This window comes from Pecten maximus, chromosome 2 (genome assembly GCF_902652985.1).
Source record: "Pecten maximus chromosome 2, xPecMax1.1, whole genome shotgun sequence".
NCBI classification, from domain to species: domain Eukaryota; kingdom Metazoa; phylum Mollusca; class Bivalvia; order Pectinida; family Pectinidae; genus Pecten; species Pecten maximus.
This window is the reverse complement of record NC_047016.1, coordinates 52,289,665-52,311,752: the sequence shown is the minus strand read 5'-3', so window position 1 is coordinate 52,311,752 and position 22,088 is coordinate 52,289,665. Positions and strand designations below refer to the sequence as shown.

General features: G+C 33.8%; 1 protein-coding gene across 2 annotated transcripts; it reads left to right on the top strand.

Annotated features, from left to right (window-relative positions):
* The first annotated feature begins 1,322 nt into the window (after positions 1-1,322).
* On the top strand, positions 1,323-20,149 carry LOC117322450. Of its 2 annotated transcripts, XM_033877368.1 has the most exons (10): positions 1,323-1,381; positions 7,391-8,570; positions 9,022-9,125; positions 9,543-9,858; positions 10,360-10,463; positions 10,891-11,206; positions 11,675-13,013; positions 13,380-13,531; positions 14,231-14,302; positions 15,809-20,149. In XM_033877368.1, exons 2-10 carry the CDS (start codon positions 7,421-7,423, stop codon positions 16,174-16,176), a joined length of 3,921 nt encoding a protein of 1,306 aa, XP_033733259.1. In that variant the 5' UTR covers positions 1,323-1,381; positions 7,391-7,420; the 3' UTR covers positions 16,177-20,149. The 2 variants fall into 2 exon arrangements, with proteins under 2 accessions (XP_033733259.1, XP_033733260.1); XM_033877369.1 differs by lacking the exons at positions 10,360-10,463; positions 10,891-11,206.
* The last annotated feature ends 1,939 nt before the right edge of the window (positions 20,150-22,088 follow it).

Here is a 22,088-nt window from a genome sequence, read left to right as displayed (position 1 = left end):
TTGCGCAAAAATATCAAAGATTGTGTGTCCTATTTTCACAAAACCTTCCCTAATGCATTGTTAGTGTGGTCACAATTACTTCCCCGTCTTACATGGCGTCACAGCAGCAATCAGAAAGCAATGAAGGAGGGTCTGGTTAGGTTAAATAGTTGCATGGCTACATACATTCTGTCACTTGGTGGGGGTTACATTCGGTATCCTGACATATCATTAAGTTGTCCAGAATTATTTGCTCAAGATGGGATTCATCTTTCACCAATAGGTACAGATATATTTCTCGACACACTTCAGGGAGGTCTGGAAACTTTTATGAAATCCACAACAGCTATTTTTCCTACACTCAATCCATAAGTTGATTTATTTGGCTGCAGCTTTGTCTTGGTTTGTGTAGCTTCATTCCATCTACTTTGTGGCGGTGGTCAGGCTATACCTGTCCATTGGCGGATGTTGCTACATTTACCATAATTACAGCTTCAATGGATCAAGTTTGTAGCTATATCGATTAATGATTTAAATTGGACTGTTAAATTGATATTGATCATCATCGATTGCATTGTTGATCGGTTAAATTAATTTTAAATTGCATTTCGCAATGAACCTATATTTGATTGCATTTAGCAAGCTATCTTGAATTATTTGTGCAGTTCGCACTTTCTTGAATTATTTGTGCAGTTCGCACTCGAGCTTCAGATGTCTGTTCCCAGGGTTTGTATGCTCATTATTATAATCTTCAGATGCCTGTTCCCAGGGTCTGTTGATATTTCTCAATTTTTGAACCTTTCATTGGCGGCTTGCCATATACCCTAGTTCAGGGTCGGTATCCTCAACTCTCTAGATAAAGCTGTGGCCAAATTATACCAAAAACAATGTGTTTGTCATTTGTTCGATTGAATGGTCTTTGATAACGCGTATATACATATATATATATATATAAACATTGTATATAGTCTTATGATATACCTCCCACCTCTGAGTAAGAGGGGTAGCGGTCTCGATCCCTAAAAGAGGCACACGAATAGCGTTCCTGTTACGCCTGTACACCTGTATATTGTAAGTGTCATTCAATTTTATTGTTTAAATGTTTGAGAGAACAGGTCATTTTTATTGGTTGTAACTACAAGTTTAAATACTTAATGCTCTGTAATTGATAAGACCATGTGTACACACATACCGCACTCGTTCCCGCAGTACAAACTACCTTAGTGTAAAATATTTAATCGCATAACGACAACAGTATAGATATAAATATATAGCATACATGTAGATTGCCTGATAACAACGACAGTTTACGGGTGGAATGATAATGACATAACAAAATGTATAATCTACCAGGATGTTAAACTAAACAATCTACCAGACGAGTTGACAAGTAATAATGGTGGTAAGTAATATTTTCTGTTTGTTTGTGGCCTAAATGATATTTATCAGATCGTGTCTTGTTTAAACGGTTCTGTTATTTGTATGAAATGAAAGATTGATATATATAACCATTTTAGACAATTATAAACTGACATACTATGGATTAATATGTGTGTAGTATACAAAATAGGCAATACATTTATACGGAGAGTTATTTCTTATAACAACCGTTTGGGTAAGATAGGGAAACATAATATAATATATAACGACAACACACAACATATATTACATACGATCACATATCCATATAGGGTCTAGTAAGTAATAACGACGGTATAAACCAATATAGGTAATGGATCCTAACAAACAAATGTTGGATGCGTATTACTAAAAATAGATATATGTCAAGTAGTAATAACGACAGTACAGACAAGTAAATTGTCGAATTGTCGAGGCAATCTGCCCTTTTTTATCAAGACACATGTAATTTACATACGATCAAATATAGACATAGAACATGGAACAGCAAAAAGTATCCCGTAATGTTGTTAAAACGATCCCCCTCGGCCGATACTTAATTCGCCGAGGGCCTATTATGATTAATAAGGAAACATCTTAGGTGGTGTACTCTTCTATTGAGTTCGGCCCCGAGCACATGTGCATCAACTTATGGTTTTACGACAAAGTCTCATATTCTATAACCTGTACTTAGAGTGGTCAAAGACAAGACGTACTGACTTAGCAAAGATTCTGGACATCACTTTCAACCAGGTAAGAGCACATGTTACTGCTAAAATTTTATATAATCATGGCAGCGGTCATGGTACTATGGAAAATACATCGTTGGTAACTCTGCTATGTGCTCAGAACAAATGGAATCATAATTTCAATACTGATGAAGACAAATGGGAAGAAATATACAAATATGCTTTTAATACCTGTACTAGTTCCAAACTTCAATGGCTGCAAATTTATGATTAACCACAGAATTCTAACTACAAATACTTTTTTAACTTTTTTATTCACATTCAAAGAAATTTACAATAACTTTAACATTTTATTATTTTCATCCTGCAAAAAAATAACACATTTATCATGGGACATTGGATTGTGAATATATTATCGAATTTGATAGAACATTTAAGGATCATTATTATCACTAAAAACATAAGTCTTAGATTCAATAAACAGGAAATCATCTTTGGCAAGCAAATTAATAAACTTACTAAGTTCAAGCTAGATAACCTGATATTACTCATTACAAAACAATATATATATACAAATCTGAATGATTGGAATAAGAACTTATTCTTCACAGTCTAAAAATGATATAAGATTTGAGTTAAAAGCTCACAAATTTTTTAATATCTAAATGTAACATTAAAACAAAATACATAATGAAACACAGCAATATTGACTACAAAATCTTAAACGAGATACATCATCTCTAACCTAGGTTTATTTTGTCCGCCACGTCCGAAATGGCATCCCACGTAACTTTATTCAAAAAAAAAAAAATAAAAAAATCAATACGGTGCACACCATATACGTTTATAGGCATACATGTTAGTTGGTGACTAAGCATGAACGAAATAGAAATAACAGTAAACTTCAATATCAGATTAAATTGGATGTAGGCCTGTCTTCAACAGCTCTAATAGCTGAACATGTTTGATTAAGAAACAGGTCTGAAGTAAGCAGTGTGTACTTAGTTTACATGTACATTCTGTTGTCCCTATTACAGCTATTCGGATGTGGTGACAGTCTTATTCGTGATCGACTTTTTTCATGTTATCCTGTGTTAGCAAACAGTCGAGAATAACAATTATAAGCTTTCTAAGTTTGTGACAAAAGTGTGCTATTGCATATGTTTAAATTTTCAAGTGTGAAACGCCTGGTTCATATGTATTTGACTGCGGACAATAATGTATGTCATTTTATATACAAATGCTAATGGGTAGGAGTGTTCACAGATATCCTTGTCCGCCTTACCAGTCGGACGTGTATCGGTTACGGTGGCCTATGACCAGACATACACGCAGAGTAGCAGTGACTAGATTAGGAACGGGTGCGCGTCACTCAAGCGTAGCTTTTTTACATGCAAATTATGTAATTTAATACGAATACAATCAATGACTACTTTATTCTGTCCTTTACATGAATCAGTTCACAAGATTTTATTTATCTGCTGTTATGATAAAATGAATTGACTTACAGAACAGGAAAGGCTATATAGATTATCTATATAGGTGGCTAGAGTGTTACAAGAATAGTATAGAACTTGTGCGAAAAAGATTTGATAGATATAATGAAATGAAAATAATTAAATGTATTTATGAAGATATGTAATAAACATAACTAACCCGACATGTGCATTTAACAAAAGTATAATCAAAAGATAAAGGAGCACAAACTGAATATATGTAAATACATATTTTTGGATATTTGTTCAAATTGACTCACACATCAACAAACAAAAAAATCATAAAATATATTTTTGTCAATATACATGTAATTGCTTTCTTAATCTGTTAGAAAGTGTACGTTTTGATTTCCCTTTAAAAGAATGTATATCATGAACCATTAGTATGTTTGTGTTACTTTCACAGCTAGGACAGCTATTTGAAATATTGTCATTATAGATATAGTTATGGTCAATCTCTCAATTACTGAGCGAATTAATCAAATTAATACACAAATTATCGTAAAGGTTGACTTCTTCAACAAATGATAGACTGTTTCTATTTCATCTGAGCATGTTCATATTTGAATATCAGTCATTGAAAAAAAATCCACTACAATACTTTTTAAGTTGGAAAAGAATAATCTTTCCCTTCTATTAAACTCAGTTTTGAAAAAAATTCAGTTGTCCAATTTTATCTTACATTCTAAAACTTGGAAATTTAGGAGATTCAAAATATTACTATGAATGTTGTCACATGTAGCTGCGTGATGCCATTCAATGGAATAAGTCAAAGTAGTTAATAGTTTTGCATATTGGTGCATTAAAAAGTCTAGTTTGACGGTGATAATGATGATTTTCATTAGTATTGCTACTAAAGGAAATAAATGCATCAGACATTTTGTGGTGAGAGTCCTACATTGATTTATACATCATGTTTTATTTGTGTCTCTCTCTTCCGACAACATGAGTTCTGTTATACAGTTTATGATGTAATGGTCGGTACCAATTCCTGCTGTTGCTAATTGTATATATTCTAGACTATCTGTTGATCATTTGTTAAAGCTAGAGCTAATTGAGCTCAGTCTTCATCTATGGTAAAAGAGATAGAGGCGTTGTTTATAAAATTATTAGTGTAAATATTTTCGATGATATCATTGATGTGAAGAAGAAAGACAAGTGAGCCTTGGACACAGCCTTGTAGTACCCATGTGCTGATAACCTTGGTATTTATAACGTAAACCATAACCATCTGTACGAACTCTTTGGAATCTCTCTATAAGATAATTCTGGAACAAGATCAGTAAAGTAAGTAAGAGCTGGTCTGTGCTGTCGTGGTTGTGTCCTTGGACAAGCCGCTTTACCCTAATTGTGTTGATGGTATGCGACGGTATATGTCGGTTCGTGTTTCTCTGATATATAAGATAACAGAAGACTATTTTAACATATCATTAGGGACTTGTTCTGAACTGTTGTGTTGCACAAAGCATATACATTTCATACACAAAAACACCGCCCATACCCGATAAGATAATAACCTCAATTCAAAAAAGGCAATGACATAATCAATGGAATCTATATTTAGACTAGGTTGTCAGCAACGACAGTTTCAGTAGAATGACGTAATGTGAAGTGAAGTGGATAGATAATCAACTAGGAAGGTGGGATTAATCACTCTACAGACCTGTTAACAAGTCATAATGGCGGTAAGTAACGTTTTCTGTTTGGTTGTGGCCTAAATACTATTTATCTGATTGTGTCGTGTGATTGTGTTGAAATTGGTTACCTTGATAGACATAACCGTTGTAGGGTATTACATATAACAGACATAATATTGATTAATATAACGTAGTATTCAAATTTAAATGGGTCATAACTTCCTGTAAAAGCATTTCTTCTAATTGACTACATTAGGATAAAACTGGATTTGTTATTACACAAGGTAGACAAGTATAACACAACAACTGATAATAAGAATATCATATATTGCTCGTATATCTACCAATATGAGTAGTTTATATGTTCTTTTTTATGATCTGATAAGATCCCGACAAGGAACCGGTGGGTATTAGTTTTACGATGTGTCCGTGTTCCTGTCAGTCCATCTGTCCTTTTGTTCAACTAGTTGGGGCGGTGTCTCATGCAATAAATAGTAATTCATGGTCCATTGTTACGGCTCTGTATCACCTAAGTAAGGCGACTTTTTATTTATGTCAACTTGATCTACATTTTCACCTTTGACATTTCGGTTTGCTGTCTGTATTAGTTGTCATTTGAACCTCTTTCTTGTGACAAAGGTTCTCTTCAATTCAAATTCTGATATCACTTCAAAAACACTAATAATCCTGAGTTCATCAACATTAAAACCATCGAATTCTTAATTAAATACACTGGGTTTGTCAAGCACTTCAACGACAATAGCTTTGTTAGCTCATATCTGTGTTCGCCCACTCAATCCATATCCGGTACACCTAACTAGTATTCTAAAATACACAATACATTATTGTTAGCGTTATCTCTCTCTATATATACAATGTATAGGAAAGCCCAAACTGCACCAACGACGCCAGAGTTAAAGTAGATATTATAAAGTATGATTTTACGTGGTCACCTTGCATGTAATAGAATATCACACTAATCAAGAGATTTACGAAAAGACACAAACAAGATAAAAATAATAATTAGATAAAAAGTTAACAGCAATAAAGTTTACTTTCCAGATATTCAGCAGATAAAAGTTTTTTTCCTGTCCAACTATTCTGATCAGGCATCTTCTGATTTTGGATCGATTTAATTTTTTAACAATTCAACAACTTTCTCCAGAACATTTGTAAGTGTATCATTCGTGTAGATATTGTGAAATAAGGACATATGTCATACATTGTATGCAACACAATCAGGCTTGATGGAAACGTGTGGCTGTTCTGAATCCCTTCATTATCCTTTGACAACTTTTTAAAGTTTATGTGTTAGTCTATTTTATTAACGTTTGTTATTACTATGGTTTATGGTATATCTTACTCCTAACAGAGTTCATTGTGTCAGCTGGAATCGGACCATGGACATGTGACTTACCAGTCTAACGCCCTACTAGCTGACAAAATCTTCCAAGCCGAGTCAATAGGATATAATTAGACAAATAGACATAATGCGATTGATTACGAATTGTACATTTAGCTATTTATACATGTATGATGTATCATTTTAAATATTTTGAGAAACAATTATTTTTCTATGGAGAGAGAGATATTGTTCGGAATGGAAAATGCATGGGAATTAAAAAGAAATAAAATGTAATCCTACGACTTTTCAAATAAAATTAAAAAAAAACAAAACAGGCACTTAAATAAAAATTGAAGCAAAACTTCACTAAGACAGTGATGTGAATCGTGATAAAAAGTAAAAAAAAAAAAAAATGGAAAGAGAAAAAAAAATATTAAATCAAAATTATCATTGATGCTGCCAATAATCATAACAGAAGGGAGCCGAAATACTTTAGTTATGCAGGCAAATTAAATGGCTACAAAAAGCTCCTAGAAATGTACTGCTTCGAATATCTGGGGAAACGGTTAATTCGCCAAAGGGTCAAATTAACTTGACATCTGATCTTAGAGCACTCATTGATCTCCTGCAGGAGTACGGAATTTTCTTTGTGACTTACAATTAAACGATTGAATGTTGATATGTCAAGAAGCCATTGTTTTTATCAATGCATGAAAGGAAAGGGTCCCCTAGCAACGAAAATTGAGGACACAATGATCAACAATATGCTTATTGTGTATATATTGCAATTACTTAACCGGTCATATGGGGAGTATTTATACATGTGAAACTTTTCTATGGTTTCAGAAGCTGTAGTTGCTCTATGAAAGGAAAAATATGGATCAGAATCGAAAACACACAAACATTGAAAAAAAGAAAAACGACATTATACTACTTCCAATCACAAAACCGGTGACAAAACCAAATCTAAAGCGAAGTGATATATACCAGAAGAAAATTGAAGAATATAAAAAAAACGAAAACAAATCGTGGACTCCAAATAACACCATTCTCATCTATGCTGCCAAAAATGATAAGCGTGAAGACCTTGAATACTTACAGTCTGAAGGAAAATTGGAAGGTGCCGTAAATACTCTTCTCAAAAAAGCACTGCTCCATGGTCATGAAGAACTGGGGAAGTGGTTCCTTCACATAGGAGCAAATTTAGAAAACATGTCCAAGAATGTCCCGTTACTGCATTTTGCTGCGAGCAAAGGATATTCTGATTTCCTAAAAGTGTTATTGGAAAAACACTCTCTAGACACCAATGCTAAAGATGAAAATCACGAAACGGCCTTGCACTTGGCAATAAGAAATGGTAATCCCGAAATTTGTAGATTGCTCTTACATTCTGGTGCCAGGACGGATATCTCTGATCGAGACGGTTTGCAACCATTGCATCGTGCAGCCCAGGTCAAAAACATCGCTAAAATGATTGATCTTTTGTTGGAATTCAACGCTGATATAGAGGCTATCGATGAGCACAGTAAATGTCCATTGGAATATGCGTTTGAGAGATCTTTTAACAAACATGTAGCTGTTTGTCATCTGATCAAACAAGGTGCAAAAGTAGGAAAAACGTTTGTATCGCAGGGATCATTCTTCGGTAAGAATGCAGTCCAGGTAGGACATACGCTTGGAATGACAACAACTATTTTGCGTGCAGTGCGATACAGGAGTTCTGAAGTAAACAAAAAGGATTTGTTTGTTCTTGACTGTGTGAACTTGACTGGTGATATCGGAGCACTCGTCGATCTTCTGCTGGAGGACGGAAACATCTTGAGTTTGTGTGACCTTAACACAGATGACACTACCAAACGACTGCTAAGTTATGTTGAGATGACACGGAGTCATCGTCTTTACCAATGCATGAAAGAAAGAGGTCTTTTAGTGGCCAAAACTCCACCGGATGTACGTAAAGGAGACAATATCAACACACTGACGGAATCGCTTCAAGACAGTAATATAATGACGGATGATGCAAGAGGTATGTATCTTGTAATTCAAAAGCCAGTGTTTTGCATAATAGTGGTCCACACTTATAAATCTATATTATGTGTAATGGTTAGCTGTTACATGTGTTCTATTTTTAACTCAAGCTACTTGTGGACGTAGATCCTGAGTGTGAGGGTCAGGCCGAGTACAAGAATAAAAAGTTGTCTCTTTATCATGCTTTCGATATATTGTTTTTAAACAACTGTTCCCTCTTCATGATCTTTTTTTTTTTTTTTTTGCCAATTTCTTCCTCTTCACATGCTACATCTTTTTGTGGTTTTGGCTAACCTTAAAATTGTGTTTAGCCATTTTGTCAATTTTATGAAATTTTATGAAATTTTATGAAAGAACAAAGACTTACATTTTATTCTATAACTATATACTTGAAATAATATTACTGCAGTACATGTATATATATATGTGTGTGTGTGTATGTGTATTAGATACGCCTGTCCTATCGCATGAACAAAGACTATTAGGAGAACAAATGATGGTTCTTCACTTTGAAGCAGTGGATGAGGATGAATTCATTTTAACAAGGGGAAAGGTAAGTTGACATCAACATGAAAGTTATGTATTTTGAAAAAAAACTGCGATCACACCTCTCCCTCATTCAATTCATTGGCTAAGCTCTTTAACTTGAGTATTCAAATATCACTTAGGAAAAGGGCTAGTGCAATTGTACCCAGGAAAGGATAACCCGCGTTGAAGTCAATTGTACCAAATTATACTAACTTGCATGATTTATATTTGCAGACCGAAACACATGGATACATGGATACATAACTTTTCTTTTACATGTTAGAATATGTTAAAGCTTCCTACTAAAACTGATATGTTGTATACTTTTAAACATACATTGTTTCGGGTATTTATGTAAGGTCTCGGACCTTTGATTATGGATTTTACTAAGGTGATTTTATTTGTATGCCACGATAATGCCTGTAATTATAATGTTTTACAGGGCGGTTCCCCAAGCAAACTGATGAAAGACGCTAATTCAGCAGAACTGGTTGTTGTCGTATCTCCGTCCAAAGACGAACAGTCTATTCAGAAAGTGGTTGCTCTTGCTGCACAACATCAGGTACATCGAGCTCGTGGTGTCTTTGAGAAGGACTCTCTAACATTCAAGCACATCCAAACAAGCGATTTCCTGGCAGATTCAGAATTTCAACACGGAATTCCGTCGGATCTTCAATATTCAGTACTTGTTTCTGAGAACAAAACTGTTAACCTCCTGGAAAAGAAACTCAAACTAACCAGGGGGAAGTCACCCTACGGTACGTTACTATTGATCGATATATATCCTTACAACAAAACATGTCGACTCCTAACGGAAAAGGCTTCCTTAAGAAGAATTCACTCGATGAGGACAATGAGTTCTTTAGCAGTCAGAACGATCTTTTTGGCATGTTATTTTATAGAGCTTCGATTGATAAGACGGGGTATCCCATTTTAACAACATTCTTCAATTTTGCGAAATTTCTTTTGATATATACTTTATTTGCTTTCGTTCTGTTCAGTATACGGGTTAATTATTTTAGTTTAGATCATGTTTGTACCTTGTTTATATCTTTGTTAATATGTTTACACTTATGTTACGGGATTATCTCCTTCACATGAATTATATTGAGTTATAACAACATGCTACATCTTGTTATGGTTTTGGCTAACCTTAAAATTGTGTTGAGCCATTTTGTCAATTTTATTTCTATAACTATATACTGGAAATAATATTACTGTAGTACATGTATATATATGTGTGTGTGTGTGTGTATTAGATACGCCTGTCCTATCGCATGAACAAAGACAATTAGGAGAACAGATGATGGTTCTTCACTTTGAAGCAGTGGATGATGATGAATTCATTTTATCAAGGGGAAAGGTAAGTTGATATCAACATGAAAATTATGTATTTTGAAAAAAAATACTGCGATCACACCTCTCCCTCATTCAATTCATTGGCCAAGCTCTTTAACTTGAGTATTCAAATATCACTTAGGAAAAGGGCTAGTGCAATTGTACCCAGGAAAGGATAACCCGCGTTGAAGTCAATTGTACCAAATTATACTAACTTGCATGATTTATATTTGCAGACCGAAACAAATGGATACATGGATACATGGATACATAACTTTTCTTTTACATGTTAGAAGATGTTAAAGCTTCCCACTAAAACTGATATGTTGTATACTTTTAAACATACATTGTTTCGGGTATTTATGTAAGGTCTCGGACCTTTGATTATGGATTTTACTGAGGTGATTTTATTTGTATGCCACGATAATGCATGTAATTATAATGTTTTACAGGGCGGTTCCCCAAGCAAACTGATGAAAGACGCTAATTCAGCAGAACTGGTTGTTGTCGTATCTCCGTCCAAAGACGAACAGTCTATTCAGAAAGTGGTTGCTCTTGCTGCACAACATCAGGTACATCGAGCTCGTGGTGTCTTTGAGAAGGACTCTCTAACATTCAAGCACATCCAAACAAGCGATTTCCTGGCAGATTCAGAATTTCAACACGGAATTCCGTCGGATCTTCAATATTCAGTACTTGTTTCTGAGAACAAAACTGTTAACCTCCTGGAAAAGAAACTCAAACTAACCAGGGGGAAGTCACCCTACGGTACGTTACTATTGATCGATATATATCCTTACAACAAAACATGTCGACTCCTAACGGAAAAGGCTTCCATAAGAAGAATTCGCTCCATGAAGACGATGAGTTCTTTAGCAGTCCGAACGATCTTTTTGACATATTTGTTATTTTTATAGAGCTTCGATTGATAAGACGGGGTATCCCATTTTAACAACATTCTTCAATTTTGCGAAATTTCTTTTGATATATACTTTATTTGCTTTCGTTCTGTTCAGTATACGGGTTAATTATTTTAGTTTAGATCATGTTTGTACCTTGTTTATATCTTTGTTAATATGTTTACACTTATGTTACGGGATTATCTCCTTCACATGAATTATATTGAGTTATAACAACAACAACTTTTGTTTGATTTCAAGTCATATCAAATTGAATATGTTTTAAGTCATTATTTTAAATAATTTCATGACAATGATTAATTGTGTCAATTTACAGATCTGCATTCCCTGCATCATTGTGTTCTTCACAACGAGGTCGATGAGTTACAGAATATGCTACACAGCGGTAAGACAATTGACGTAAATGTCAAGGATGAAGCAGGATGGACAGCATTAAATCTTGCAATTCTCTTGGGAGAAAAACAAATGGTTGAAATGCTTCTTGACGGCGGAGCTATTGTAACATTGGATATGGCGCAGTATCTACCAGCTTGTTTCTGTGGAGATTGGGACAGAAATGCCGTTGTGGAATTATCACCCCTTATTCTTTCTGTGCGCCTCAACCTCACGCAAATTCTACAGTTACTGAGTGAAAAGAACTCTGGTCATCCGTCCATTGATCTCTGTATTAAACTCTCATATGGATTGAAAGTTGAATCAGTGTTGTTGGAATCCGTTTGTAAAACAGCTGAACGAAAGCATCAGGCTATAGGCGTCGCTCGATTTAGGCCCACCTACACAGCCCGTACGAGTCGGCCCATTCAAAGGGTTTGCCTTGGATTTTCGGACGATGTGAGTTACAAAGAAGAGAAAGGTGATATTCATGGCGTGCAGATTGTTGTTATGAACAAGGACATTTCCCCGGAGAGCGACTGGACAGAAGACACCGAAATGACAGAAGACGAAGAAGTCGTTTCCAAGGCAATCATTGACTTATGGGCTGATCATCTATGGGAGCAACATTCTAATTTGAATGCCATCACTGCTGGTAGCTTAGTTAGGATGAAAAGCCAAGAAATGAAACCCAAGGGACACATCATTTTACACTGCTCACACAAAGAATACATTCCGCTTGAAAGCGAAAGATTCCCAACCGAATTGACATGTGAAAAAGGAGCAATGCCTGTTGCGGTGCTTGAGGGAGAATTCAGACTAGGGCCTATAATTAACCCGCTGGCTTCTGGTTCTATTAGCGGTATAGAGAAAGCTGCAGCAGGAAGAGATGAACCAGATCAATCCGAGAACGTCAACAGGTCTAATTTAACAAAAGACGGCAGGAAATATCCGATGAAAACAACAGAACATATTCCGTTGAAAATAGGAATGAATTTATGTCAGTCCGATTCTTCTAACGAAAGCCCATATGAAGGAACATTGGGAATATTCGTTGAAATGGGCAACAATAAAACGGGATTTGTAACTTGTGCTCATTTGTTCTACAAGGATAAGATTAATAAAGGAGAGCATCCAATATATTTTCCCTGTCCACAACAATTGAGCGGTGATTACGTCATTGCTCCATTAGATGCCTTCGAGGAAGAGGAAATAAGGCAGGTAGAAAAAATGGATGTCGAGGATGAGCCTGTTAATGAATGCTGCCGTAATGTAACACATAAGTAAGTTCATGGTTTATATCGTTAGAAAAAAACAACATTTTTACTGTATTTGTTCACTAAATTAGCCTGTAATAACTATAAATCCATCCTAAGGGATATTTTGAAACCCATCAATAATAAATGCAATTAAACATTAGTACATATTGTTAAAGATAATTTGAATCATACCACAGCAGCCAAGTAATACATACTTGTTCCGAAGACGCATGTCTTTTTTTTCTTTCGAATACCTGATATCTTATATTTTGAATCAATAATATTTTCTTTTTTTTTGCAAACGGCTGAATGATTAAGACAGAATGGCCAACTGATTAATGATTGTCGTTATTTCTACGTTATAAATCTTATCCTTACTTTTTACGAAAGTGTCTACTGGGAATGTGGAAAGGTAGTTCGAGCTGTGTTTGACTCCGCTCTAGACGTTGGCATAGATGCAGCACTAATAGAAATCGATCCAATCAGAGTGCCACGTGACGGCTCTTTTGATTACATCAAGGGTACCCATCTTCGACATGCAGGTAATATGACGCTATTAATCCCATATGATGACGTGTCCCATTACAAGCAACATTTCATTTACCATTTCCACAGGACTACCAGAAGAGTTCACTTGATATATTAGATATATCTGTTGTATTCGTCAGGCTATGTGTCGCGTGCCTAGGTTTTATGTTATAGAACATGCCTTATGTTTAAGTCATAAATATGTAACATATCAAAAGTGGGAGAGTATATGAAATTTTACAAATTATCAGTGTTCCTCTCCTTATAGAAAAGATAGTTTCACTCATTTTGATGCTTCGTTTACTTCTATTAATTTCACTCCTAGAAATGCCCAATAACTAATCCCAGTACAGGATCGAGCAGTGGTATGATGTTTATGTTCAGTATATGACATATACTGCCTGGTTTTTCGTGTCTTAATGAATAATTATATTATTGCTTATTTCATTTTTGCACATGTTGTTTTCTTAGTAAGGAATTTAGTAGCCTTCCATAAATATTATTTCTAAAACAATAGTTTATCCTTTTATTCGGCGATATATGATTCACGTTTACCCTTTCAAGTTTGTTTGCATACAGTGTGCGTAATTGTTAACTAGAAAAAAAATGTTCGCTTTAATTTTGTTACATCCCAAATTGGCCTCTGTTGATTAAACAAATGAATGAATAAGTTTAGGCATAATATTATATATATATCATTTGAATATTTGTAGGCTTCAACTGGAGAGATCCACCAAGATTTATTTCGGGGAAACAGGCAGATTCTGAATACCTTCGCATGCTTGGTGAGTAGGTTTGGTGACAATGGTGTCATCATTTATCTAACTATCGTTAAATGACGGAAGCTATTTCAAAGAAAAAAATAAACATAGTAAAACGTATAAGAAGTATTAATAAAAAGGGCCTAAACTAATGAAGTTTGGATCAAGACTCATCTAAAGGCTATTGATGTTGTTCTTATGAATGGCATCAATCCATCGTGATGGTATAAGTTTCAGCCTAAATTTTCAGGATGTTGTTTACCCGGACGAAGGGCTAATTGTGTTCACATGACTGACCATGATATTTGTCTAATTGCATTCTAGAGTTTTTGACCATTGCGTATGTTAATATCATAAACTCGACCTACTTTTTAAAAGAAATATGTTAATTTTTTTCCCTGATTTTCCGTGTTCATTAATTGGTAAGAACGGTGTCACGTGGACGTCTGTAAAAAGTATCTTGACTTTATAGATCAAAACACCGGATAAAAAAATGCATTGCACGGTTATAAATACACCCACCGGGAATACCTGCCGTAGACTTCTTTAAAGCTTGAATTGTGCATCAAAGTCATCAAAGTCAAGCGCTCTGAAGACGTAGTTACGAAGCGACGCTCTTTTTGCACAGTGGACGAAACAGAGGTCAGCAAACAGCTGAAAACATCGCGATCTCCCTTGCTCAGTGGAGAGTGAATTGTATCCACTTGATAACTCGGATTCAGCCAATACTAAAAGAGCTAAAATGACAGCGGTGAAAGTAATCTGACGTCAACGTCGAGTTCAATCATCAGTGTTTACAATTCTGATATGATAGTTTCGTTTTTAAATTATTCTTAAAATCAATGTCTCGATTTACATTTCAGGGACAAGGAAATACATTTTGTTGTTTTCTTTTTTGAATTTTTCTTTCTTTTTAAAATGTTAAATAAAAAAGCAACAACAATAAAAAAAGTAAAAAAAAAGTAATAAAAATAATAAAGTAATTGTAGCATTTTGATTTTGTTCCAAACATGGTTATATCGACCAAAATTCCTTGGACTTCGTCTTCGGTCGATATTTTGTCTTAGGTCAATATTGACCATGTATCGGCGTTAACAAACAATCCATATTGGTATAAGAGCATTTCTTTATGACAAGAGTTCCAGGCCAATAATATTAACAGTCACATGCTAGACTGACGGAAACATGTTTGTTCAAATATATATAACTTGGACATACCCCGGTACTTCGAAGGTCACGTGGTGTTTCAACAGCGATACAAATTTAGGATCGCATTATTAGGTCATAACAGGTAGCAAATGTATTGTAATGAATGAACGTGATATGTTAATCTGAACATAAAGGCTTCTGCTAAACAAAGAAACCTATAGTTATGATAATTGGTATGTTGCATGCTCAAAAGAAATTGATCATTTGATTCATTTCTAATTATTCTGCGTCATTATCATTTACGTCTGGAATTAATCATGCACCGTATTATTGCTCTGATTTATGATTCATTCCAATTCTCTGTTATTTTTACTTCTGCAGAACGGCCAATAAGGTGCATGAAGCTAGGCGCAAGTTCCGGACTGTCTGTTGGTATTCTGACATGTAATGGCCAGGTCAAGATGTCCGATTCTGATCCTCTAGGGATTGAAAGAGATTCTATTAAGAAATATATTCTCAAGAATCAGTTCGTAATTAGTGAATACAGCAAAAAGCAATTTTTTGAACTCGGTGACTCTGGATCGGCAGTTTTTGTCATGAAGGGAGGCAGAGGACATTATTATCCAGATGCTTGTCTAGGAATCGCGATCGGGTTCCTCAACAACAAAACTTTTGTTACTCCCATTGAAAGTGTTCTCAAGACACTGGGATCAGACATTGCACCAAAACTCACTCTGAAAAAGTTTTAATCAATAATTTAAAATTTATGTTACTGTGATACTTATCAAGAATGTTTATGTGTGCATCTACATCTGATCACAATTTATCACTATACCTCGACAAAAGTTGTTTACATATGTATTTTAATTAATTTAATTATCAATTCTATATCATTTTAGCATTACAGTCACATTGTGAGACTTTTCTCAAGGTTGTAAGATCAACAAGAATTGTCAAATGTTTTTTTTTTTTTAGAATTCGATGACATTTTGATGGACTGAAATTTAAGTTTCTAATTTGATGTATGATATGTATATTTTTTATAGTTCATTAGTATACGGGTTGTGAACATAACAGAGACTACGAGCATGATAACAAAGCCCTAATTTGTATTCAAAGTAATAAGAACTAGAGCAAAAACGAACAAAACCTATTGATTTGTATGGATATCCTTGAAAAAGTACACGCATAATATGACAAGATGCTTCGGGACGATAAGTGTCATCATCTTCATCAAGGTTATCCGCTATGGGTATCTCATTAACAAAATGTGATGATAATGGAACTAGCAGGCATGGCAACAACTATCGAACACGTCTGATATCGCATAATGAAATAGAATATTTCCAATTTGAACGGCCATGATCAATTTCAATCTTTTTAGACCTTTCTTGTTTATTTAACGTCAATAGTCACTAAATAAAGTCGACCCTATATAATATTACTTGATTGTAATTTTAACAAATATTACATGTATCTAAATTATGTTGTAGTCAGCATTTTACCCTACTTCAATTTATTGTTATTAATGTGTTTAACCATTTGCGATGCATACAAATAATGAACCGTGAATGATTAGTTATCATTACAGTGATAGTCGTAGTGGACCTCCTTACATAACAATAAGTTGCGTGAAGGGGTCAGCCTAACAAAATCGTAAATAATGTTCACATGCTTATGTGGATTCGAAAATAAATTATAATAATTGTCATTGTTTCAATTTACAATTATCTCTATGCATGTATCTTTATACATTTAATTATAAAAAGACATGAAAAATTTGTACAAATTTAAAATGTGTACAGTATTGTCAACTTGAATTAATATAGCCGTAATCACAGTCTATATTTCATTCTTTTTAAAAAAAACTTTCAATTTATATATACATGTACTTTCTAAAGAATCAATTTGAAAAAAATTAAAACCGTTAAATTACTTTTTAAGCATGTCAAACAAGTCCGATGACACTTTCCTGTAATCATAAATATGTTATTATCATTGATTTTGTTTTAAATATCGATTTAGTTTATATTTTTCTTTATTATAAAACATCTGCATTATCGTATCCATGAATTTTAGTTATATACAACAGTAATAACTCACAAATATGCATTCGGTCGAATAATCTATCCTCCGAAGCACTACTTAAGGTTGAGATGATGTTATGATAAACATTGATGGTAATATACATATAGATATTTAAATTGTCTGTACATTATGTAGGTTGTTGAAATCAAACAGAATAATAATTCATTGTTACATTATTGTATATAATGATTTAAATCTAAAGCCTTATCTGTTTTGTTCAGATTGTTACTGAATTTGAAAAAAAATGTAGACCATTGCTTAAAGTGAAAACGCATTAATTGCAATATTTTTGTATTAAAGTATGACGTTTTTTCAACTCAAATATCACTAAACACAAAATCATTATCATATGTATCTGTAGTTATCATATTCCATACACAAAATGATCCATATAAGAGTAAATGAAGCGACATGATCCATATAAACAAACCATAGCAAAATAGCAAATGACAAAATCGAAGTCTTTGCACTGCCCTAAATCAACTTATTCTATACAGAATGTATATTCTATCCTTATCACAGTGTTGTTACTAATAGTGATATCCGTGAACTCACGCATGAAATTCAACTTATAGCACTTTTAAATTTATCTAAAGGAACATTCACAGTTTTACCAGGAATTATCAACTTGATTATATATTTTATCATGGATAGGTGAAATTATTGTCACGTGATTCCTAGTAAAAGGAACAAGACATTAAGCGTACAGTGATTTCAAACAGAAGGGTACATTGAAAAGAAAAAGAAAAAAAAACTGACAGAAAAGCTGGTCATATTTTTTTATGATAAACTGTTATAACTGTTTGATTGCAGTCAGTGCATGACTTTGTTTCCCTAAGAAAACATCGTCCTCGACTGAATGCATGAACAGATTATGAATACGTTATTCCGTCCTTGGTCGATATTTTTTCTCGCGTTAATAAAACCATGGATCGACCTCATCAAAAAGCTGTTGTTGTACACTATTATCACTAGTAATGCATTGTACTTATATATATACATCATGCAATATTATCCTGTTTGTGAACATCATCTTTATCAAAGGAAAATGAAATCAAAATTCCATTTCAATGCTTTGGTCGAGAATGGCATAATGCCGATATTTTATGCATGCCACTTTTTTATGTAAATTGTTATTTTGTGATTGTATTGCTAACGTGAGGGAAACAACATTACTGAACTACATTTAATGTATGTAGTGGTAATGAGAAATAAGATACTTATCTTTTTGGTGAATACTGTCTACCAATTTAGAGATCAGGAAATATCTTACAGCATGTCAGTGATCGGATCCGTAAGTTTTTTTTTACTTTTACGGTAAATTGTGTATCGCGTTTAAATATCGGAATGAAATCACAGTTCGAAGTTACAAACAATAATACATTAACATGAATATTTTAACTCATTTGTACCAATTTCTAGTTCAAACTAGATTTGTACAGATATTTTGTTACATGTTAAGAACGTTATAGATTAAAACGTTACTGACTTCATTTTTGGCTGAAATATTTCTCCCGACTTCAATTACAAAGTCATATTGATTGACGGAACAAAGAAACTTTCTAAAATCTGGTAGGGCACTGAATTACTTCCTTTTGGCTTTGACTGATCACATCCAATGTCCTGAACGCAATTTGCAGGATGTTTTGTTTTTAATTTTTTATTGCTATTTTTTTGATTTTGTTTTCTTATTTATTTATTTATTTAAAGTTAATGTTTCACGACAACTTTGGAACTAAGTAATTCCAACCGATATTAATCATACTAGTTTGTCCGGGAAGACCCACGTAATCGGGCGGATAAATTCCTACCTTTTTACTTCCCTGTCGCCTAGATTAAAGTTAATACCAACAGACCACACATTCCAAACTAGACAATAAATAATAACCACTTGAAATGCAATTATATTGATTAGGAACAAGTCAAATGATTGCATATATAATGCATAATTTTACGGTTTTAATTTAAGTGACTTTTTACAAATATGATTAAATATTTTCAGACGTTTAATATATTAGCACTTTAAGTTCGACTGTTACACTATTTTTTCTTTAATGGGATTTTGTTGAGGAAATAAAATAAAATGCGTTGTTACTCTATATACAATACATTGTGTGCTGTTTTCATTATATCAACGACATAACCAATCGACGATTAAGAAAGTAGACTGAAAAATATTTGAATATATGTTCTGATTCAGGGTTTGAAAAACTAGTATGCCTTGTATTTGTATGGACAAGCCTATAATATCAATATTGATAACATCCTGATTGTAAGATCGTTATTAAAACATTACAACAGTTAAATATAAATAATGAACTTGAAAAAATAGTCCCCGCTTCATTTCCTTTGCGTTTTCTTCTCCATCTATACTCATACAATTATTCTAATTTAACACGAATTACTGAACATTAGTATTTGAGCTTATTTGAAGGTTTTTTGTTAAGTTGTTTATTGTTTTTTTTTGTTTTTTTTTGTTTTTTGCTTGTTTTTTGTTTTGTTTTTCAAATCACCCTAGTTTAAATACATGTATATGATAACGTGCACATGGGGTATGTAGATAGTTAATGCTATTCATAGACGCCACGCATGTGGGTTAATGTTGTATATATAATTAAAAAGAACTAAAATCGTTATGTTTTTTAATAAATGCATTATTTAATAATTTCCCCGTCAGTTCTATTTGTTTCCTTGACCGGATTGTAATGTTAGGTGTCCAACGTCCTTATCGGGAAGTTTTCGTCGGTCCTCGTGTTGTCCCGTGGTCACGTGACCGGCACGAAGGACTACATTAACACTTGGTCGGTAAATATGGCCAGAGCACCCAACTAACGTATTTTGCCATGCAAACAAACGTGATACACTTGTTCATCGTACTTAGAAACCGAGGAAAAGTGCTGTACATTCTTCTATTTATTCACGAAAAGTTACATAACGGCGTTATAAACTGGTATTAATTGACGAAGTGCCGATTAATTGACTACTTTTTTGATAATTTTGACAATGTTTGTCATTTTCGTAAGAATGTACAGCACTTTTCGTTGTTCTCGTACAATTACCTTCACACTCTTGTCTCTTTCATAAGTATTAATTTTGGGTAGTCGGGTGCTCTAGGACGATTTATAGAGCAAGTGTTAATGTTCACGCTTCAATATTGGAACTCTTCAGTGTTTTAAGTATCGAAATCGGCATATAGAAACGAATAAACGTTGATAGACGAATGCAATGGATCGTAATTAATTCAATTAATTATTTACAGACGATTTCCAAAGACATAAGGTATAGTTAGAAATGTTCGGTTGTACAAACAAGTTTGTAGATTCGACACTGTGGTAAAACCACCGTCCTTGTCGTTGCCATGACAGCCGATCTAAGCCGCGATCACGAATGCACTGACAAAGTAAAAGTTGAAGTCTTTTGCGCAACGTGCCGTTTTTTCTTAAAACTACATTCACAGCTCATATCGATTGAGGTTGTTATACCATACCTGATCAATTGAAATAAAAGAAAACTAACAAAAACACTAAAAAATAAAGAATGAAGCTTTCGTGTCAGGCAGTGCAGACACAACGCGGGATCTGTAAACAATGTGACGTCATCGGAATGTACAAGTTGCAACAATGTACAACAATGTATATTTTACATGAATACAATAATGAGCAACGAAATGGGACGCAACATTAACCCACATGCGCATGAAAATATTAAAAAAAAAAAATCATTCAATACGACTCATCTCCATTCATCAAAATGCAGATGTCATGATGCGTACGGTAGCATATACCACTTATTTTTAAACAAGTTACAAGTAAAATACGTAATATAGGATACACCCTTTACTCAGAAATGTTAGCAATAGACTAAAGGTTGTAAACTGGAATGCAATATTGAGGTGTTTTTTTTATATCTGAAATAATTTTTATAACTAATTCTTATATACCTCATGTTAAAAAAATGTGTAAGACAATTTCCAAAGCCCCTGAACCCGACTGAATTCATAAAATGCGTTAAATGTTCAGTTTGCTGTTTAGAATGAGTGGTTTGTTTCGATTCTATAGATAAGCTATTAGATAAGCTGTTATCTAATTAATATATTAGATAGCAGGTTTTCTGATAATAGAAAGCAAATGTAATCTAGCCTTATCTAACAGGGTTTTCTTCCTCCAAGTATACCTTTTACTGTCTGAATGTAACTTCCTATAAATGAGTGAGTTTTAATAATTTCCAAAATTGCATGTCTTTCTGACTCTCTGGTTATTGATGGATATGTAGCTACAATGTACTAAGACTAGGTTAAAATCTCCACATATTAAATTTTCTGTCGGACTTGGTAGAATGCCTTCTGGCTGTAATTCGGACACTGATATACAGAATAGTATTGTAAATATACCTAGAAAAGCATCGAAATAGCGGAGGATAGGGAAGTCCAGATATCGATTGTTTAGAGGAACAGGGACGTATGTGCTAGGAAGTAAAGGGTCGTATCTCAAATTTATCTTCTTTTTTTTTAATTTTGATAAATTACAATTCCGATTAAGCATTTCTTATAGAATATGTACTTGATATCAATGGA

What these genes read in the sequence shown, in the direction of transcription:
- LOC117322450 (XM_033877368.1), top strand. Translation starts at nt 7,421, where the DNA reads ATGGATCAGAATCGAAAACACACAAACATTGAAAAAAAGAAAAACGAC. An exon ending in CAGGGGGAAGTCACCCTACG is followed by an intron (nt 9,859 to 10,359) that starts GTACGTTACTAT and finishes TGTGTGTATTAG; the next exon opens with ATACGCCTGTCCTATCGCAT. An exon ending in TGCCGTAATGTAACACATAA is followed by an intron (nt 13,014 to 13,379) that starts GTAAGTTCATGG and finishes TTTTTACGAAAG; the next exon opens with TGTCTACTGGGAATGTGGAA.